The following is a 16,280-nucleotide window of genomic DNA, read 5'->3' as shown; positions in this document are numbered from 1 at the left end:
ACAGAAAGTAACAGCATGCCGCCCCCTGCTGGAGCTCCCCGATGGTGCAGCCCGCTCCCGTTTCTCTGAAGGCCCACAGCCGCAGGTCACAGAGAAGCAAAGTCTGTTTGGTTTTTTTTTACATTTTGCAACATGTGCCCAACTTGTGCACCGACTTTTGTTACTATAGAGCGAAGAAATTTGATTTCTGAGAGTTTGTATGAAAATCAGAATCAGAAATCCTTTATTGATCCCCGAAGGGAAACTCTTTGTTACAGCAGCTCGCCTTTACGTCAGCGCACACAGGAGGAAGTACTAGCAAACAATATAATACACTATAAACACTATAAAACAGGTCAGAAAGTAAATGAAGTACCAAGTGGGTTTACCGGTTGATGATAAGTAATAAGCAGAGGTGCATGTACTGTCAAGTTAAGTGCAGCTTATTGAGATTATTAAGATATTGCACAGCAGTAGTGGAGGTAAATAATATCAATATCAATAAATAGGAAAAACTAACATAGGAAAACTAAATATTGCACAGGAGTATTAACACTGAATATTGCACAATTATGTCAAGTATTGCAGAGATGTTAATGATCAGTGTCCAGTTTAGTGACTTCGGGTCATACAGACTGACACTTAGAGGGAGGAGTTAAAGAGTCTGATGGCCACAGGCAGGAACGACTTCCTGTGGCGCTCTGTGGTGCATTGTGGGGGGATGAGTCACGACCAGCACGTCGTGGAGCGGTTGGAAAAAGGACGCAGCTTTGAGAATTAATTGCAGTTAAACTCAAAATCCAGTACAGCTTTTGTGCAGCTTGATCCAAACCCTTTCCGTGTGAAACCTGCTGACTGTTTTGGACCTTATTTAAATCCCGTGAGCTAACGTGGCCGTGGCCCACACCGTGACGGGTACACTCGCTGAAAAAAAGTCATTTTCATCGTCAGCTCAGAAGTCACTGACCAAAATGTGAAAGTGGCTGTTGTAGCGCCACCAGGCGGTCAGCCGAGGAACACAGCAGACTTATGGATCCGCCTCTGGCTGCTGTCGGTGGCGACGTCTCTGAGATCCAGATATTTTTTGGGGGGAATAAGAAGAAGAAGAACAATCCAAGCGACTCCAAGAGCGTTCCTAATCAATCCTAATTAAAAAAATAAATAAAAACACGCTGCTAAAGAATAAGCATAAGTGGGGGTGTAATGTGCCAACTCAGGGGTCCAACAAACCCTTTACATTATTTACTGCACTGGAAAAATAACAAAAATGAAATTAGACATAAATTACTTACTGATATATGTTTGCAGACATAAAGAAATATGATTTGTACGGAAGAAGTGATGTTTTCCGGGGGTTGGTGTGTTTTTCACTTAATGTCCACACGGTCTTCTCCGTGTTAAAAAGTCATTAAAGAGCTCAGAAGAGCAGAAATCTGAAGCTCCAGCTCATTTTGTCCAAAAGCATTAATAAAACCCGTCTGACTCAGAAAGGGTCGAGGCGAAACTGGGACGCCGACCTTTCAACTATGGCTTGAGAAATCAGAAACAGTGTTTAGACTTGACGGTGGTTAGTGATGTCACTGATCGAGCTGTAATGGCGTCCTCCGGCCTGCGGGAGGCGCTGTGGCCACGCGGTGAGCAGGTTAAAGCTTCAGCCTGAACGAATCAGAATGAACTCCTTGAAGTTAATAATGCTTCTAATGACTCATCTCTCACGACTCAAATAAGTGAACCCTGCCACACCTTTTACCTTTTTACTGTACTTTGTAAGAATTTGTCACTTCAATTAAAGATGTTTTATTGTTCTAGATATATTTCAGTTATTACTAGAGCTGAATTTATGCAAGAAAAAAAGAAACAGACACCACGTTTAAGTGATAAAAACCCAAACCCAGACACAAGCAATCAAAAAGTCTTAATCATCCAGTAGTTTATTCACACATCCCTTAATAAGAACTGAGGAGCATCAGTCATGACCTCAGACTGAAACTTTCAGATGCCACTGCTGCTCGTTCCACGACACATTTCATCACATTCATTTATGCAGCAAAAAAAAAAAAAAAGCAGAGTTACAAAACGTCTCGGACAGACGGCGGTGGCATTCACAGGAACAACGAAATCCTCCAAAATGCATGAAACGTAACGCCAGCGGCGCTCCCGTCGACGCAGTCTTGGACGTTACGCAGCGCTGTTGAGAAAGTCTTCTCCAGAGTCCACGATGCTTCTCAGTGTGCTCAGGATCAGTGAGTCGGCGTCATCGTTTAAGTGGATTTCTTCGTGGTAGTTCTTCACGGGGAAGATGCAGTTCAGGGGAATACCCACTTCCGCACTGAACGCCTCCATCTACGTTTCAGAATCACAACATCTCAGTTCACAGGTCACAGCTCACAACAAACTAAATCAAATAAATGATATTTTAAACGTACCCTTTGTTGCAGCACTATGCTCCTGTAGACGTTCTTTACATCTTGTTTGATTTCAGGACAGACCTCGTCAATTTTGGTGAGAATGGCCACCTGAGGAACCCCTGCCAGGAGAAGAGGAAACCTCATGTGAACAGATTACCTTTTATCCAACGTGACCACAGCTGCTGTTCTCTGTGAGGACGGGGAGCACCAAAGAAGTGTTTGATGCTGAGCGCAATATCGTTTTAAGGTGACGTTTTTCAAGCAGCTGTTTGCATCAAGCCCAGCGTGGGAAAGAGGGAACGTGGTGATTTCTGCTCACCCAGTTCACTGGCCTCACATCTGATGTCCCGTAACGCGTCCCGACATTCTTTCGACATCAGAGATACCGTGTTGGCATCGATGACACAAACCAGAATGTGCACTTTGTCGTCGGCAGTCGGGGATTTGTTGTAGTATTGATCACTCTTAGATAACTTACATTCAGGATTGAACTGAAAAACAGAGTCAGATCTAGTTCAAGGATGACGACAATCAAGATTAATATAAAAGGAAAGCAGATTATAACTCTACCGTGTAATCGTCTTTCACGTGTCCCTTTATCGCCCGTTTGACATCCTTCACGTGGATCTTTCGCTGTCTGTAGGTGCTGTTTTTCAGGCCCATCATGTCATTGAAGACAAAAGGGTAAAAGGTGTTCAGGCCTCCTTTTTGGATCCTGTAGGTTTTGTACTGTGAACCACATATGGAGAAAAATGCAGTTATCTACGTTAACTTCCTGTCTACAGGACTGAACATCCTGAACCGTGAACACAGCGCAACATCGACACTTATCTAAAATACAGGGACCTGTAGTGGGTTAGGTATTCTCAGTTTACACACAGTACTGGACTGACTGCTTCTGTCCCATAACGCTGCAAAGCAAAACAGAGTAAAATAAGAATTATTTATTTTTAGTTTAATGAGGCAAATTGTTCTGCAGTGGCAGTGTACAGGTGAAGCTTTAAAAGGTAAAAATGTGAGCTAAAGTTGGTATGATTCAATTCAATTTTATTTATATAGCGCCAGTCCGTAACAGAAGTTATCTCATTGCACTTTTCCTACAGAGCAGGTCTGGACCGAACTCTTTATAATATTATTTACAGAGACCCAACAGATCCCACCGTGAGCGAGCACTTGGCCACAGCGGCAAGGAAAAACTTCCTTTAAGAGGCAGAAACCTCGAGCAGAACCAGACTCAGTGGCGGGCGGCCGTCCGCCGCTGCCGGGTTATACCGTACACATCATGCTGATGATACCAGCATGATGTGGAGTCACTACAGTTTCCTAAACGTTACTGTATGTTGTGTAGTTATTGATGTGTCTGTTTTTGTCCCATTGTAACCTTCTATCTTAAAGGGGAACCCCACTGATTTTACACATCAAACTCTGTTTATAACCAGGCTCAGACCGGTACTTACAGGTGCGCACATTCGCCCCGTCAAGTTTGTTTTTGTGGGCTTTTGCGTGAGAAGCGGCGCACGCCTCTTTCTGGCCCTGTCGTTACAAGAAAGTGTGGACTAAAAAGACGATATCTCTGATTCTGCTGCATCGATTTTAATAGTTTAGAACTGTCTATTGTGAGTCTGACAGTGTTGTAGGAGTGCGATACTAAATTTGGTGAGTCCTCTTTGAATCAGTGCAGCTACAGTATAGGCCGTGTGACAGCGAAGACAGCGTGTTAACAGTTTCTGTGCGCAGCATTAGCTGCATCATTATTAGTTGTTGGGATGAATGGTTGCTTAGCATTTTCAAAGCTTTGCACGAGATAAGTTAAAGTTGATTTCCCACTCACCACATCAACACAGTTACACTTTCTGCATACCTTTTTGGTGCAACACTCGTGAGCGGTGTTGTCCACCAAAGCCTGTCTGCACATTTTGTTTTGCAAGACACTTTTCACAGAGTTGATGAAACTGGACTTTCCAGCTCCAACCGGCCCGTGAAGCAGAATCCGGAGCTGCTGGTCTTTAGTCTGGGGTTTGTAGTTGTTCACGTACTTCAGCTCCCTCTCTTTGTCTCTGCTCAGGGAGGAAACTTTACATCACACTTTAGAATAAAAAAACTAAAATAACGCACGCAAATAACTCCCAACTCACCTCCAGTTTATGACTCTCCATGGTGTATCAAGAACTGACAAGTACAAGAGAAAAAGTTTCATCACTGACATCAATGCACAACATGCGACTGGATGGTAACGATCAGTGATCTTACGTGTAGCAGCAGGTTTAGACTGGCTTCTTCCCATTGCTGCAAAGTAAAGCATTTACTCTGAGTTCATGTTTAAAGATCATTTTGTTTTTGCCTCAAGACCAAATAGACTGAACACCTTGGTTATATGTTATAATGTCAATGTTATATATATATATATATCACAGGATATTGCATTGTAAGTTTAAAATAAGTAACTATTGCAAATGTTATTTCTGATTCAAAGTGCTGCAGCAGGAAACAAAGCAGAATGACAGGACAACAGCTTTTAAAAACCCCACTATCTTGTACGCTGTTTGTCTGTTTTTACAATGATCGTATTGTCTTTAGTTGCTCTGTTCACTGATAACCAATTTTACAAACATAAACAAAATGATATCAAAATCAACCTGACACTGGACATCGTAGAAACGTCTTACCGTCGGTCTGCTGGGTCAAAGTGAAAGAACGTGAGCTTCACGACTGAGCCCACAAATGCAGACAGTCACTAGTTAAAAACACTAATATGTGATACGTACAGAGAGTTATCCTCCCACTCCTCCCCGTTTATAATTTCACCTGAAGGAAGCACGTGACTTACCAGCATTTCACAGTCGCTATGAACCACAGAAGACTTTAAGTTTCACTTTCATCAGGCCAGCTTCTGTTTTTCTGAAGTGATCTTTTGAAAGACGCAAACGTTTTCACGACTCATTTTATTTCTGTTTTTACCACCGCTAAACTTTCTGTTACGATTCACACTGAGCCACTGCTTATTTTATCACCCTAAAGCCTCTTTACCCTCTAAAACCGAACGTCGTGTTTAACAAAACTTAAATAACTTTGTTACTGTTTACGATAGAGACGAGATTTCAATTGTTTCTGAATCGTTAGATTCTCAGCTTTCCGATCAGGGCTGATATATGGTGCGTGCGATCATGTGATACGGAAACAGAAGCTTGCTGACTCCACCCGACCCCCCAGGAAGGGTCGTGTCTAGATGGTAACCCTGGATTTGCCAAACTCTGATGAAATTTGTACGCATTGTTATTTCATTGTGCGCATTCCTTAACGTGACATCTCCTAAACATCTCGTGAGAGTTTCCTCAAATCCAGGGTTACAGTCTAGACGTGACCCCCCAGGAAAGGCTCCGGGCTTTGAAGCCGATTTGAGAGAGTGGCCAAACCGTAGAATTACAACTTCCGGGTTCGTCAGGTGATGCACACTGGGCCATAAATACTTGCCCCGTAGACTTACACTGTGAAAGAAGAGGCAGTAAAACGGGTCACAGCCCCCGCGAAATGGCTCGTTTCACTATCAGAATTTGATCCATTGGGTCCGATAACATTTGGAAAGTTAGCACGATTAAATCATTTTATCCCCATTCAAGTTAGCGGAGGGCTAAACGGGAAGTTAGCCGGCTCGCACAGCGGAAGTCTCGCTCTACGCGCTGCACGAAGCGGAAACAGAAGATCCGTGTGATATGCTGTTTTTTTGCCCTATTGATGTAGTACGTAGGGTTTTGTGAAAAGCGCAAACAACAACGGTTATAGTGGGCGCAGTCTAGTGTTCCAATGTGACTAAATTCGTTTTTTATGTTGATGTTGAGATGTTTTGCTACATGATACTTTGTCAATGTCACGTTTTTTACGTATTTATGGCTCATGAAACAAAGCCCAATTATTCTGAACAGTCAAAAAGTGTCTTTGTGAGGAGGGACATAATATTCGAACACAACACCATAAACTACAGCCTCCAGAATGACCGTAAAGCTGAATCAAGACTTATCTGATAATGTGTCAAGTAAATGGAACATTTATAACTTTATAAATATAGCAGGGCTGTTGTATTAATGCTCAAGATCCGCCTGATTAGACACACAGCCCTCTGGACAGCGTCTTGCCCAAGGACACTTCGACACGTGGGCTGGGGGAAGCCGGGATCGAACTGCCGACCCTGTGCATATCCTTTCAGTTTCTGCTGCGTCGTGATTTTATTGAATGTGATGTTCAGTCTCTTCTGAAGGCTACTGAGCACAGTTATACAGGGACTCACGTGCGTTCACGACAATCGTGTCTGGTTTCTTGTGCGCCCACACAAAGCACTTCTGTAAGTGTTCACAAACTTAAAAAAAACAACTAAAAGTTGTGAAACCTCACAGCTAGTCAAATTTAGCATGAATGCATGAAGCACACTAAGATGACAAATATCAAACTCCATTTTCAATCACACATTAATGAATAATTTGATATTCAATTAAAATAATTATAGCTAAAGACTAGAAGCTAGACAGCTACTTCAAATCTGTCATGCGTTGTACGTTTACTTAAAATATGTAGAAACACAAGGAGACATTGTGTTTTCATGACTTCAGCTTACAGAGAGCTATTTACTGACCAACACAAGAACAGCTGGACAGCTCAGAAGTCCTCAGAATTACAAGTGACTCTTTAATGTTTTAGAGGTTAGCATGTTAGCTAACATAATGCAACATGTATAAAATACCAAATGAACAAACATAAAAGTTAATAACAAATACATAAAAAGAAAAGAAAACAATAAGCATAATAAAAGAACAGCAGCACAACAGAAAATGAAAGTTCCTAGGGTCTGGGCAGCTTACATGAAGAAGTTAGCTGTTCCATAGATTAGGGGCAGCCAACGCAAAGGCTCGGTCGCCTCTATTTGTGTGCTCGGATCTCAGATCATCCAACAGGATCTGGTTGGTCAACCTCAGTGCTCTGGAGCGTGATGATGTAACAGTTCTGCCAGATAAGGTGGCGGTAGCCCATTTAAAACCTTAAAAGCAAGCAATAAAATCTTAAAATCAATCCTGAAGCGGACAGGAAGCCAGTGGAGGGAGGCCAAAACTGGTGTTATGTGATCAGGCTTTCTCTTTGCAGTTAAAATACGAGCGGCTGCATTTTGCACTAACTGCAGACGACGAAGCGATGACTGTTCTAAACCCACGTACAAAGAATTACAGTAATCCAACCGAGAAGTAATAAAAGCATGGATAGGACTTTACCTTGGCTAAAAGTCTTAACTGAACTAATCTGCCTACCGAGTTTAAAGGAGCTGTCAAAAATAACTCTTAACAAAAGATCGACTGTAAGACGCTAGAGGGCCAAGAGTACCATGATTGTCATTCAGTAGCTCAGCTCGTCCAAACTTAATGATCTCTGTCTTATTTTCGTTTCGAAAGATTAAATCCATCCAAGTTTGATGTCATTTAAGCAGTCCAACAAAGGCTGCACTGAATCTTTACTTTCAGTTTTTATTGGCAAATAGATTTGTACATCATCAGCAAAACAATGAAAGGGAATATTTTGTTTCTTGAAAATGGATCCCAATGGCAGCATATACAATGAAGGGGCTCGAGGGGCCCCACAGATGAGAGGGGCCACAGTCGAAGAATATTCTCCTAGGTGAACCGAGAAGCTCCTATCTGTCAGGTATTACTGAAACCATTTGATACCTACGCATTGTTTTACGGCGTGATAAAAGGATCCTATGATCCTCAATGTCAAAGGCAGCAGTCAGGTCTAAAAGCACCAGAATAGCAGAGTTCCCTGAATCAACAGTTAAATGAAGATCATTAAAAACTCTTTAAAAGCGCTGTTTCGGTGCTATGGCGTGGTTTAAAACCAGACTGAAACTTTTCATGAATGCCGTGATTATCTACAAGTGTTTTTTCAGTTGATTTAAAAACAACTCGCTCCAAAACTTTAGATAGAAAAGGTAGCTTAGAAAAAGGCCTGAAGCTAGAGAGAACAGAAGCATCCAGATTCGGCTCTTTAGTAAGAGGATGCACTACTGCATGTTTCAAAGCAGGAGGAACACAACCTGAAATAAGATTTATCAGAATGACGATACTTGACCCAACTGTACTAAAAACGTCTTGTAGTAGACGAGAGGGAATACTGCCTAAGGGACAATTTGTAGGCCGCATATTATGAAGTACCTCTGACAGTAAGGATAGTGATACAGGCTCGAGCTGATCGAAGACGGGGGGCTCAGAGGAGGAACCGAAGCTCTGAGGCTGAGGAAGTGGTTGAAGACCTGAGAGCAGAAATCTCACCAATAAAAAAAATGTAAGAAGGTTTCCACAGAGTGTAGGCGTTCGCACAATACGAGCTGAGTCACACGGGTTTATAAGAGAAGTAAAAGTACTGAAAAGAACTTGAGGCCTATGACTGTTACTAGAGACAAGGTTAGATATCGATTAACGGCTCTCTGGTAATTTGCTGAGCTGTCCCTTAAGGTTCCTGAGGAGACCTGGAGCTTGTCCTTCTTCAGCTTCCTCTCGGCTCGTCTACATCCGCGTCCGAGAGAGCGGGCAGCATCGCTCAGCCACGGCTCTGAAAGTGGCTTTAAGCGTTTAGTCCTAAATGGAGCAACAGAGTCCAAGATATCAGTGCAAGTGGAGTCAAAGAGGGTAGAAAGCTCCTCGGCACTGAGACCACAGCAGCCGTCCAGGGTACAAAGTCTTTAAAAGCAGTGGAAAACTGCGACGTAGTCAGAAGCTGTAACCCTCAAGAAAACAAGCAGATGATCCGATATACACGTGTCACAAATTCCACCGACACATAAAAAACCAAAAGGCAGCACGAGGTCCGGTGTGCGTCCCTTTCCACGTGTCGGGCCAGAGAGTCGATAAGATTCACGAAGTCCGGTTTCACAGCACACATGTATGTTAATATCATCACAATTAAAAGACGATCGTATTTTAACATAATCGCCGCCAAGACGTCAGCGAGATGTCTTGGCGGCGTCCGATGGAGCTCGGCTAACAGCCTCGGCACTGGATGCAGACTGACACTGGCGGGAAAAGTAGTCTTATTTAAAAGTAGCTTCACCACACAGATGAAATCCGCCTCAACTGCTCAAACCACGAAGCCTCGGAAAACATATTCTGTTCGATTTCAAAAATAAATCGAGGAGCCCAGAGAAGGTTTCAGTTCAGACGCGTTTTTATTTGTTGACAGATAAAAACACAGTGATCATTCTCCATCTGAAACATGAATCCGGACTCAGCTGATCCGGATCAACTGCATTCGGATTTTGAAAATGAATGTTGAAAAAGAGTTTTGCTCTAAGACGATAAATCAGCGACTGAAGATGCGATCCTCACCCCTTTAAGCTCTCTCACTGTTTTATTATTTATCAGCGAGGTAAAGATGTTTGTGTGAAGTTAATTTTGTCCAAGGAAATAAACTTAAAGGAAGAAACCCAAAACAAGTATCACAACTGAATATGACACAGAGCTTAAATGTCATTTGTACCTAAAACCAAAGTTTCAGCAGGACTGTATCGTCTTTTGTCTTTGTAACTTCAAGTTACCCGTATTTATTGCTAACGCTAGCAAGCTAGCTTGTTAGCTAGCATTCGGTCGTTCACCAGCTGGTTAGCTGACATTAAAAATATCACTCATACTCCCAAAGTTAACTCCATATATTTGTTTTTACTGAATGACTTTACTCAGTACGCCATATTGTTCACTTTTGTAGCCCTTGTTAGTTATTTTTCACATCTTTTACAGGAGCTGAAGACAAACTGCACAGGAAAACGTCACTGATAACAGCCAAAACACACACAGTGATTTTTGTGTTTTTAAGCTGAATGAAGATTCCCAGATTTTTTAAATATCAACGTAAAGGTTCAGAGCCATTTTTAACCAAATGCTGTCCCATATTTATGTGTAATTTAGTTCAGAAGTGCACAGCCGCACATCATGTGGAGGTGGAGAGGAAACACATTCGAATCAAAACGTACGGCCAGATGTTTTTTATAGTTACTGTCACAGATTCAGTCCTGTAGCAAATAAAATCTTAGTCAAATTAAGCTGTTCGTTTTTTTAAAAAACCCTCGAGTGTCCCGGCTTTGGGTCGAGACGACGGTGCGACCTCTGTGTTCAGACTTGTCCAGTTATCCAGCTACTAAAAAAATATGTTTTTCAAATTACGTAGCGGCGAGGCCTGAGTCCAAAAGCTGCGTTACAGAATACATAAACGATTCTGTCGATGCCTTTTTTGTCCTTGTGCTGTGCTCTGATATTTTAAAAGGTGTGCTGTTTTCTACGGTGATGCATCACTGTCAGCTCTGACGGCGAAACGTCTCCGCGGCGCTGACGAATCGACTCTATTTTCTCTTCTTAATGGTTTTTTTTTGTGCAGGTTTGAAGCTTTTCCTGAGAGGCAGCGTGGGCGTTCGGCTCGGCGGTTTCTTTCCTTTTTCTTTCCCGAGGAGTGTTGTCAGGTTTGATTGACAGCTCGCCTCGGGTTAGAGGACAGCCGCCCACCGAATGCACACAGTGCTGTGGAGCGTCCAGTCTGCATCAGGCTTTGAGTTACAGCCTGCGAAGGACTGGATGTCCTTTCCGCACAGCTGAAGGAGGGTGGTGGAGGGGTGTGTGTGCTGTGTGCATCCAACCGTGGCGAGAGGATAATGGGAAAGCAAAGAGCATCATTACCTCTCCCCACGCTGCTCTGCACCTCTCGCCTCCCCCAGAACCGTTGGGAAAAGGCGGCGCGGACGCCGTCGCTTTGACGCTTTGGATTCGGACTCGTTTTAATCTTCGACGACACAGTTTGCGTCGCTTCGGGGCGCAGTCTCTACGGCAGCAGCTTTCACTACACTTCAGCTGTAAGCAGCATCTAAAGCACATGCAGCGAGGCTCGGGACGGGCCGAGTCCAGGCCCAAAGCAGACGACAAGTGACTTTAACCAGCTGGTGACCTTGAAACGAGCTGAAGGTGTGAACTTTGAAAGCGAAACTTCGCCGTTTGTCAACCTGGGCCCTCTCATGTTTGGGGACGTGGCTAATGGGGACAGCGAGTTTTGAAAACAGGGTCCAGGTTTCCCTTTAAGATACACTCAAAGATGTCGTTGTACTGTTTAACAGCACTGCAAAGAAAGTCACTTCTGTTTTAATTATTTTGTTTTCTACATTTATTGGAGACTGTTATTCCGTATTATTTAGCTCGCGGTGTTGAATAATAATACATGCTTTGCTCTTTTGTGTGATTTCTTTTACTCTTGAAAATAAAACTCAAACGTCTTTTTGAAATGTTGGCTCTCAAAGTTTGGGTTTGAAGAGAGGAATAACAAAAGCAGGAAGTGTTCAGTTATGATATCTTTCTTCTGCTTTCTGTATTTTCCATAGTTTTTCTTTTGTTTTCATGCACACACAGAAGCTGAATGTGTGAACTCACGCTCTGTGATTTGCATTAAAACAAAGTTACGGAAGATTTTTTAAATTAAATTCTGTTTCACAGCTTTTGATTTTCAAATCTTTTGTTTTAAGGTTGTTTTTTTTACATAATGTACACATATCTTTGATATTTATTATTTCAGCAGAGGTAATGAATAAGCACTTTTTTGTTATTCTGATTTAAGATTTTTTTACTCGATATATAAAACTCTATTCATTAATTTCAAACAAAACTAATTCTGTGTGTAAATCCATCACTGCGTTTATGTGCAAAGCTCATCTTAAATTTATAGCAACTGCTGGTTTCAAGCTGTTTTATTTTCTGCATCAGGGTGGGATGTATCTGATCGTGCTAAGCTAACCGACACTACATAGTCATTTAATCTGACATTATTAGCATAATGTTTTTGTAATTTGAGGTATATTTTGTTATTTTTGTAAAGTTCACACGACCTCTTTCACTCTGCAGTCTGAACGGGTCGGACATTAGCAGAAGTTAGTTTTGTCAGTTCAGTTTGCTGCGTAACGTTTCCACCTGGCAGGTAGCAGGTGTAGATATTTACGAACAGCTGGTGAAACTGGCTGCAGCTTTTCGTGAATGGAATTAATAGTAATATTTAATGTAATATTTAATGTTTTTTTCACAGATTTGAGTTCCAGTGTTCGATCACGAACCTCCAAAGTTTGGGTTTCTAGAGCGCTGCAACAAAATCAGAAAGTGTATCTTAAAGGTACAATATATCCCGTGGTTTTTGTGCTTTTTATACGTGTGATTTCTTCAGAAAATGAACCTCTACAACAGGTATTGATTACATTGCATGTGGCTGGGGAGGTGAAATCCTGCTCACAGCCCCAGAAAGCTTTGGGCCGGCCCTGCTCGAGCACTGGTTCGTCTCAGAAGGCAGAAAATGACTTTGGCTTTTCCCTTTCAGGCGGAGCTCAGATTTTGTTTTTGCGATCAGCAGGTTCAGCTCTTCGGCGTGAGGAAGCTGCGGCAGATTTGCAGGCGGTTTTTAAAGGATTTACAGTGTTTGGTGCCTGTGCAGATTTTTATCAGCACCGCTTTTCCTCGCAGAGCTCTCTGGTGTTCGTCTCCTTTCTGAGACGTTCGTCTGCATCCACAATCTGTCGTTTCCAGCATTTGGTATTATTCCCCCTCAAACGCTCCTCCCCCAGCCCACCTCCCCCTTACTATGAGCCTCAGCTGAAAACTCCACGTTTCGCCGCTCAGCTGCGAGGATTAAACATACTCCTGGAGGCTGTAGCTGTCCTTGATGTCTTTTGGAGGGAGTTTGGAGGGAGACGAGTAGACCTTCTGCTCCTGACCTTGCTCAGGTTTCTCCTGTTTCACTTTGTCCATCTGCAGCTGGACCGTCTTGTTTTTCCTGTGTTTTGGCTGCACGTCCTCCGTCTGCGGCTCCCGCCCCCGCCGCTCGTCTCGGCACATTGGAAGCCCGTCAGGGTCAGCGGAGGAAGCGCGGTCCGGTCGTCCCGTTCTTTTTCCGGGACACGACAAACAAAAAATGACCCCTCCAGCCAGGAGGAAGCCGGCAGAGATGAACGTCACGCACAGAGCTCCTCCCGGCTGATATTTACTGCTGTCCGGCAGGTCTGTGGTCAGGAAGGCGGTGATGACTTCGTTGGTGAACCAGGACGCGGGGACCAGGCAGAGGAAGCTGGCCAGGATGAAGCAGCCCCCTGCAGCGATGGCCGTGTGCCCCTTTGCTCGGTGGCTGCCCCCCCAGCGGGTACATTTAAGCCCCAGGGAGGCGAGGCAGAGTCCAAACAACGCCACCATGCAGGACAGAACCATGGCGGCCCGCGTGGCTTGCAGATACGCCGGCAGCGACAGCACCGAGTTCTTAATGGTGCAGCTGAAGACGCCGGAGCTGTACCAGACGCAGTCCATCCACAGACCCTGCATCTGCGAGATGGGGGTCATGATGCTGGTCCAGGCGTTGTTGCTCACCTTCCAGTTGGGGAGCAGAGTGGCCACGGTGGTGCCGAGGACGCCCAGGAGCGCCAGGGCGAACGCCAGGATCTGAATGGAAGCGGGCAGCATGGCTCGGCCGCCCCCCCCCCGTCCGGCTCCGGTCCCCGTCGGCGCGGCGGCGTCCCGGGCAGGTCCTGACAGCAGATAATTCCTCAGCGCAGGCTCCAGCGGGCTGCAACCAGAGGAGAAATGAGAAGTGAAGTGAGCGTGGGAGCGTGACGGACGCACAGCTGAGGCTGCTGATGGGAATGCGTTGTTCTCCCTCAGTTTCGTGGTTTCTGTTTTAGGGGGGCGAGCGTGTGTGAGCTCGCTGATTGCCTGCATTAGTTGCTGCAGCTGATGTGGTGATCATTGACACTCAATTATGTCCGTTTAAAGCTGCAGTGTCCCTTGGGTTTACTCCCTCCGCTGCAGGAAACATCACCACAGAGGAAAAACTAACAGAGTGAAGTTATAAATTCTGGTTTATTCAACCCTAATCTCTTGACAGAGTCAAACATCTGCAGCAAGAGGAGAAATGAATGGTGTTTTTCAAGTTGAGGTGTGTGAGAGCCGGGATCTTACCTGTGCGGAGCGTTTGGCAGCGTCTCCTGGAGTGATTCCTGAGGACGGAGCAGAGAGAAGCAGTGTGAATGAAAACACAGGGTGTGTGGGTTAACCACCCCTCTGCCTGCTGTCTCCTTGGCAACTGTACATACAGTTTCATCCCATTCTGCGTCCTGGAAAAGATGCACCAGGCTTTCCCCACTGCGAGCTCGCTCTGAATAGAAGAAACCTTCGTACGAACAAAACTGACCAAAGTCTGGTTCAGGAAACTGGTTTTTGTGTCTAACCTGAAGGTGACCGGCTCTGCTGAAGGAGCCGCAGAGCAGCGTTCTTATCTGATGAGTTGATGGCGGGGTACGCCGCAGGAACCGTTCTCTGTGACCACACAAAAGCAGCCGTTCACCTGAAGATGACCTGAAACGTTTCTGATTGCTTTCTTTGGATGACACCAGTTGGATTTTGTTTTCGTCCTTTCCTCTTTGTGAGATAACAGTCGCAGAAAGAGTTTTACGAGCGTTTGAAAAATGCGGCAACTACCTCTTAAAAATGCTAATGAGCGTGAAGGTAAAAGCCCATTACTGATTGTCACTGATGACTCGAGTCCTTTCGCTTTCAAAAACTGACTGACAGGATCATTTGTGCTTTTAAAACAATCACCACGCACCATCGGGTCGTCATGTTCGTCCTCGTTTGGTGATAAAAACCGCTGAGCTGTTCTGCGTCCAGCTGCAGTGTGAATCAAGGTGTCACCCGTCATGTGACTGTGTGAAGAATCGCCCACTGCAACGCGGTGATAAGCGTCCGCAGCCCGCCCACCCATCCGGCTGCGATGGGACCCTGCAGTCAGTGGCAGTCAGCCTGTTATTACCATAATCCTCCAGTCTGGGTCTTATCAGCCTCAGACCTGCACAGACACGAGCAGCTTCCACCAAACTGAACACAGTAAACACACGTTTTCTCCCCGTTTCACCAACCAGCCTCCCTGTGGGAAAATATCCCATTAAAGTCCGTGTGAGCGTCATTTTAACCATCAACACTGCTTAATTAATGTTGTTTTGTTGATAGAATAACAGACAAGGCAAACAGAACACAGTAAAGATGAGTCTGTTTCCCACCACAGATACAGAGCGATGAGGTCATCGTGTACGCCAAACCGCGAGTTACTGCAGCTTTAAAGCGGGCGGATTTCCAATGGAGGTTCTGTACTGTGGTCAGATGAAACAGGCTCCCAACGTTTTCAGCTTGTGGCGCCACATCAGAGGTCGTGGCCTTACTGTGGACACATGGGAGCAGTTCCAAGTTGTTTTTCACAGATTGTTTCATCTGTAGGATGTTAAGGCCTGGAGAGGTGAAAGTATTCAGTGTATATATATATAGATATATATATATATATTCAGTGTAAGTCATAAAAACTAAATCGCTTTAATAATCCTGTGACTTCTCAGATTTATCTTGGGTCCGTGTGGAGGGGCCCGAGCCCCAGGTGATATTTAGATAAAGAAGTATGGAGTCTGGAGTAATTATAGACGTTTTCTGTGTTTGATTATAATCAGTTAATAAACTGATACACAAACAATCGGAAAATGATATCCAACCTCGCAGCTATGGAAATACAACTCAAAGGTATTGCCAGTAATATTTAATTTATATGAAGTGTTTGTGGTTTAAAAAGAAAAAAATCTGTTTGTTGCACTTTATTTGTTTTTCAATACTTTCTGAGATGTACCATATTTATAAAAGTGTCATATACAGCTAGTTATGTTTAGTAAAGATGTTAAAATCACATAGAGTAATGTTGTATATCAAAAAAGAAAATGAACCCATTATCTCATGAGTCAAAGAAAATCCATATGTAGGTAAACAAACGTTGTTCTTCCTTTTAGATGCTAGTACGTGCGCACCGTTTGGGCTTTTT

At 44.0% G+C, this 16,280-nt stretch overlaps 2 protein-coding genes across 6 annotated transcripts in view; both read right to left on the bottom strand.

Moving 5' to 3' along the window:
- Positions 1-614: 614 nt before the first annotated feature.
- On the bottom strand, positions 615-7,131 carry LOC122862671 (interferon-induced protein 44-like). Of its 3 annotated transcripts, none has more exons than XM_044168224.1 (8): positions 5,215-7,131; positions 4,638-4,673; positions 4,523-4,556; positions 4,249-4,444; positions 2,958-3,116; positions 2,707-2,878; positions 2,406-2,506; positions 616-2,322 (listed from the first exon to the last, which is right to left on the bottom strand). In XM_044168224.1, exons 2-8 carry the CDS (start codon positions 4,669-4,671, stop codon positions 2,158-2,160), a joined length of 861 nt encoding a protein of 286 aa, XP_044024159.1. In that variant the 5' UTR covers positions 4,672-4,673; positions 5,215-7,131; the 3' UTR covers positions 616-2,157. The 3 variants fall into 3 exon arrangements, with proteins under 3 accessions (XP_044024157.1, XP_044024159.1, XP_044024158.1); XM_044168223.1 differs by lacking the exon at positions 5,215-7,131 and adding an exon at positions 5,054-5,194; XM_044168222.1 differs by lacking the exon at positions 5,215-7,131 and adding an exon at positions 5,054-5,196 and having other exon boundaries at positions 615-2,322; positions 4,523-4,673.
- A 2,438-nt stretch (positions 7,132-9,569) lies between these two features.
- Positions 9,570-16,280, bottom strand: part of LOC122862667 (claudin-20-like) — a 7,228-nt gene continuing 517 nt past the window's right edge. Inside the window, exons 1-3 of one of the 3 annotated variants that reach the window (XM_044168210.1) lie at positions 15,030-16,280; positions 14,384-14,421; positions 9,570-13,991 (exon numbers count right to left, since the gene is read on the bottom strand). The exon at positions 15,030-16,280 is cut by the window's right edge and continues 517 nt beyond it. In XM_044168210.1, the coding sequence (XP_044024145.1) occupies positions 13,067-13,991; positions 14,384-14,421; positions 15,030-15,185 (1,119 nt within the window). In that variant the 5' untranslated portion in view covers positions 15,186-16,280 and the 3' untranslated portion in view covers positions 9,570-13,066. Of the gene's footprint in view, positions 14,257-14,383; positions 14,422-14,652 lie in introns of all 3 variants that reach the window. The other 2 variants (XM_044168211.1, XM_044168212.1) reach the window with 2 other exon arrangements.

The sequence above is a fragment of the Siniperca chuatsi genome, linkage group LG16, assembly GCF_020085105.1.
Source record: "Siniperca chuatsi isolate FFG_IHB_CAS linkage group LG16, ASM2008510v1, whole genome shotgun sequence".
Taxonomy (NCBI): Eukaryota; Metazoa; Chordata; class Actinopteri; order Centrarchiformes; family Sinipercidae; genus Siniperca; species Siniperca chuatsi.
The sequence above is the reverse complement of the archived record's forward strand: the minus strand, read 5'-3'. Positions and strand labels throughout refer to the sequence as shown.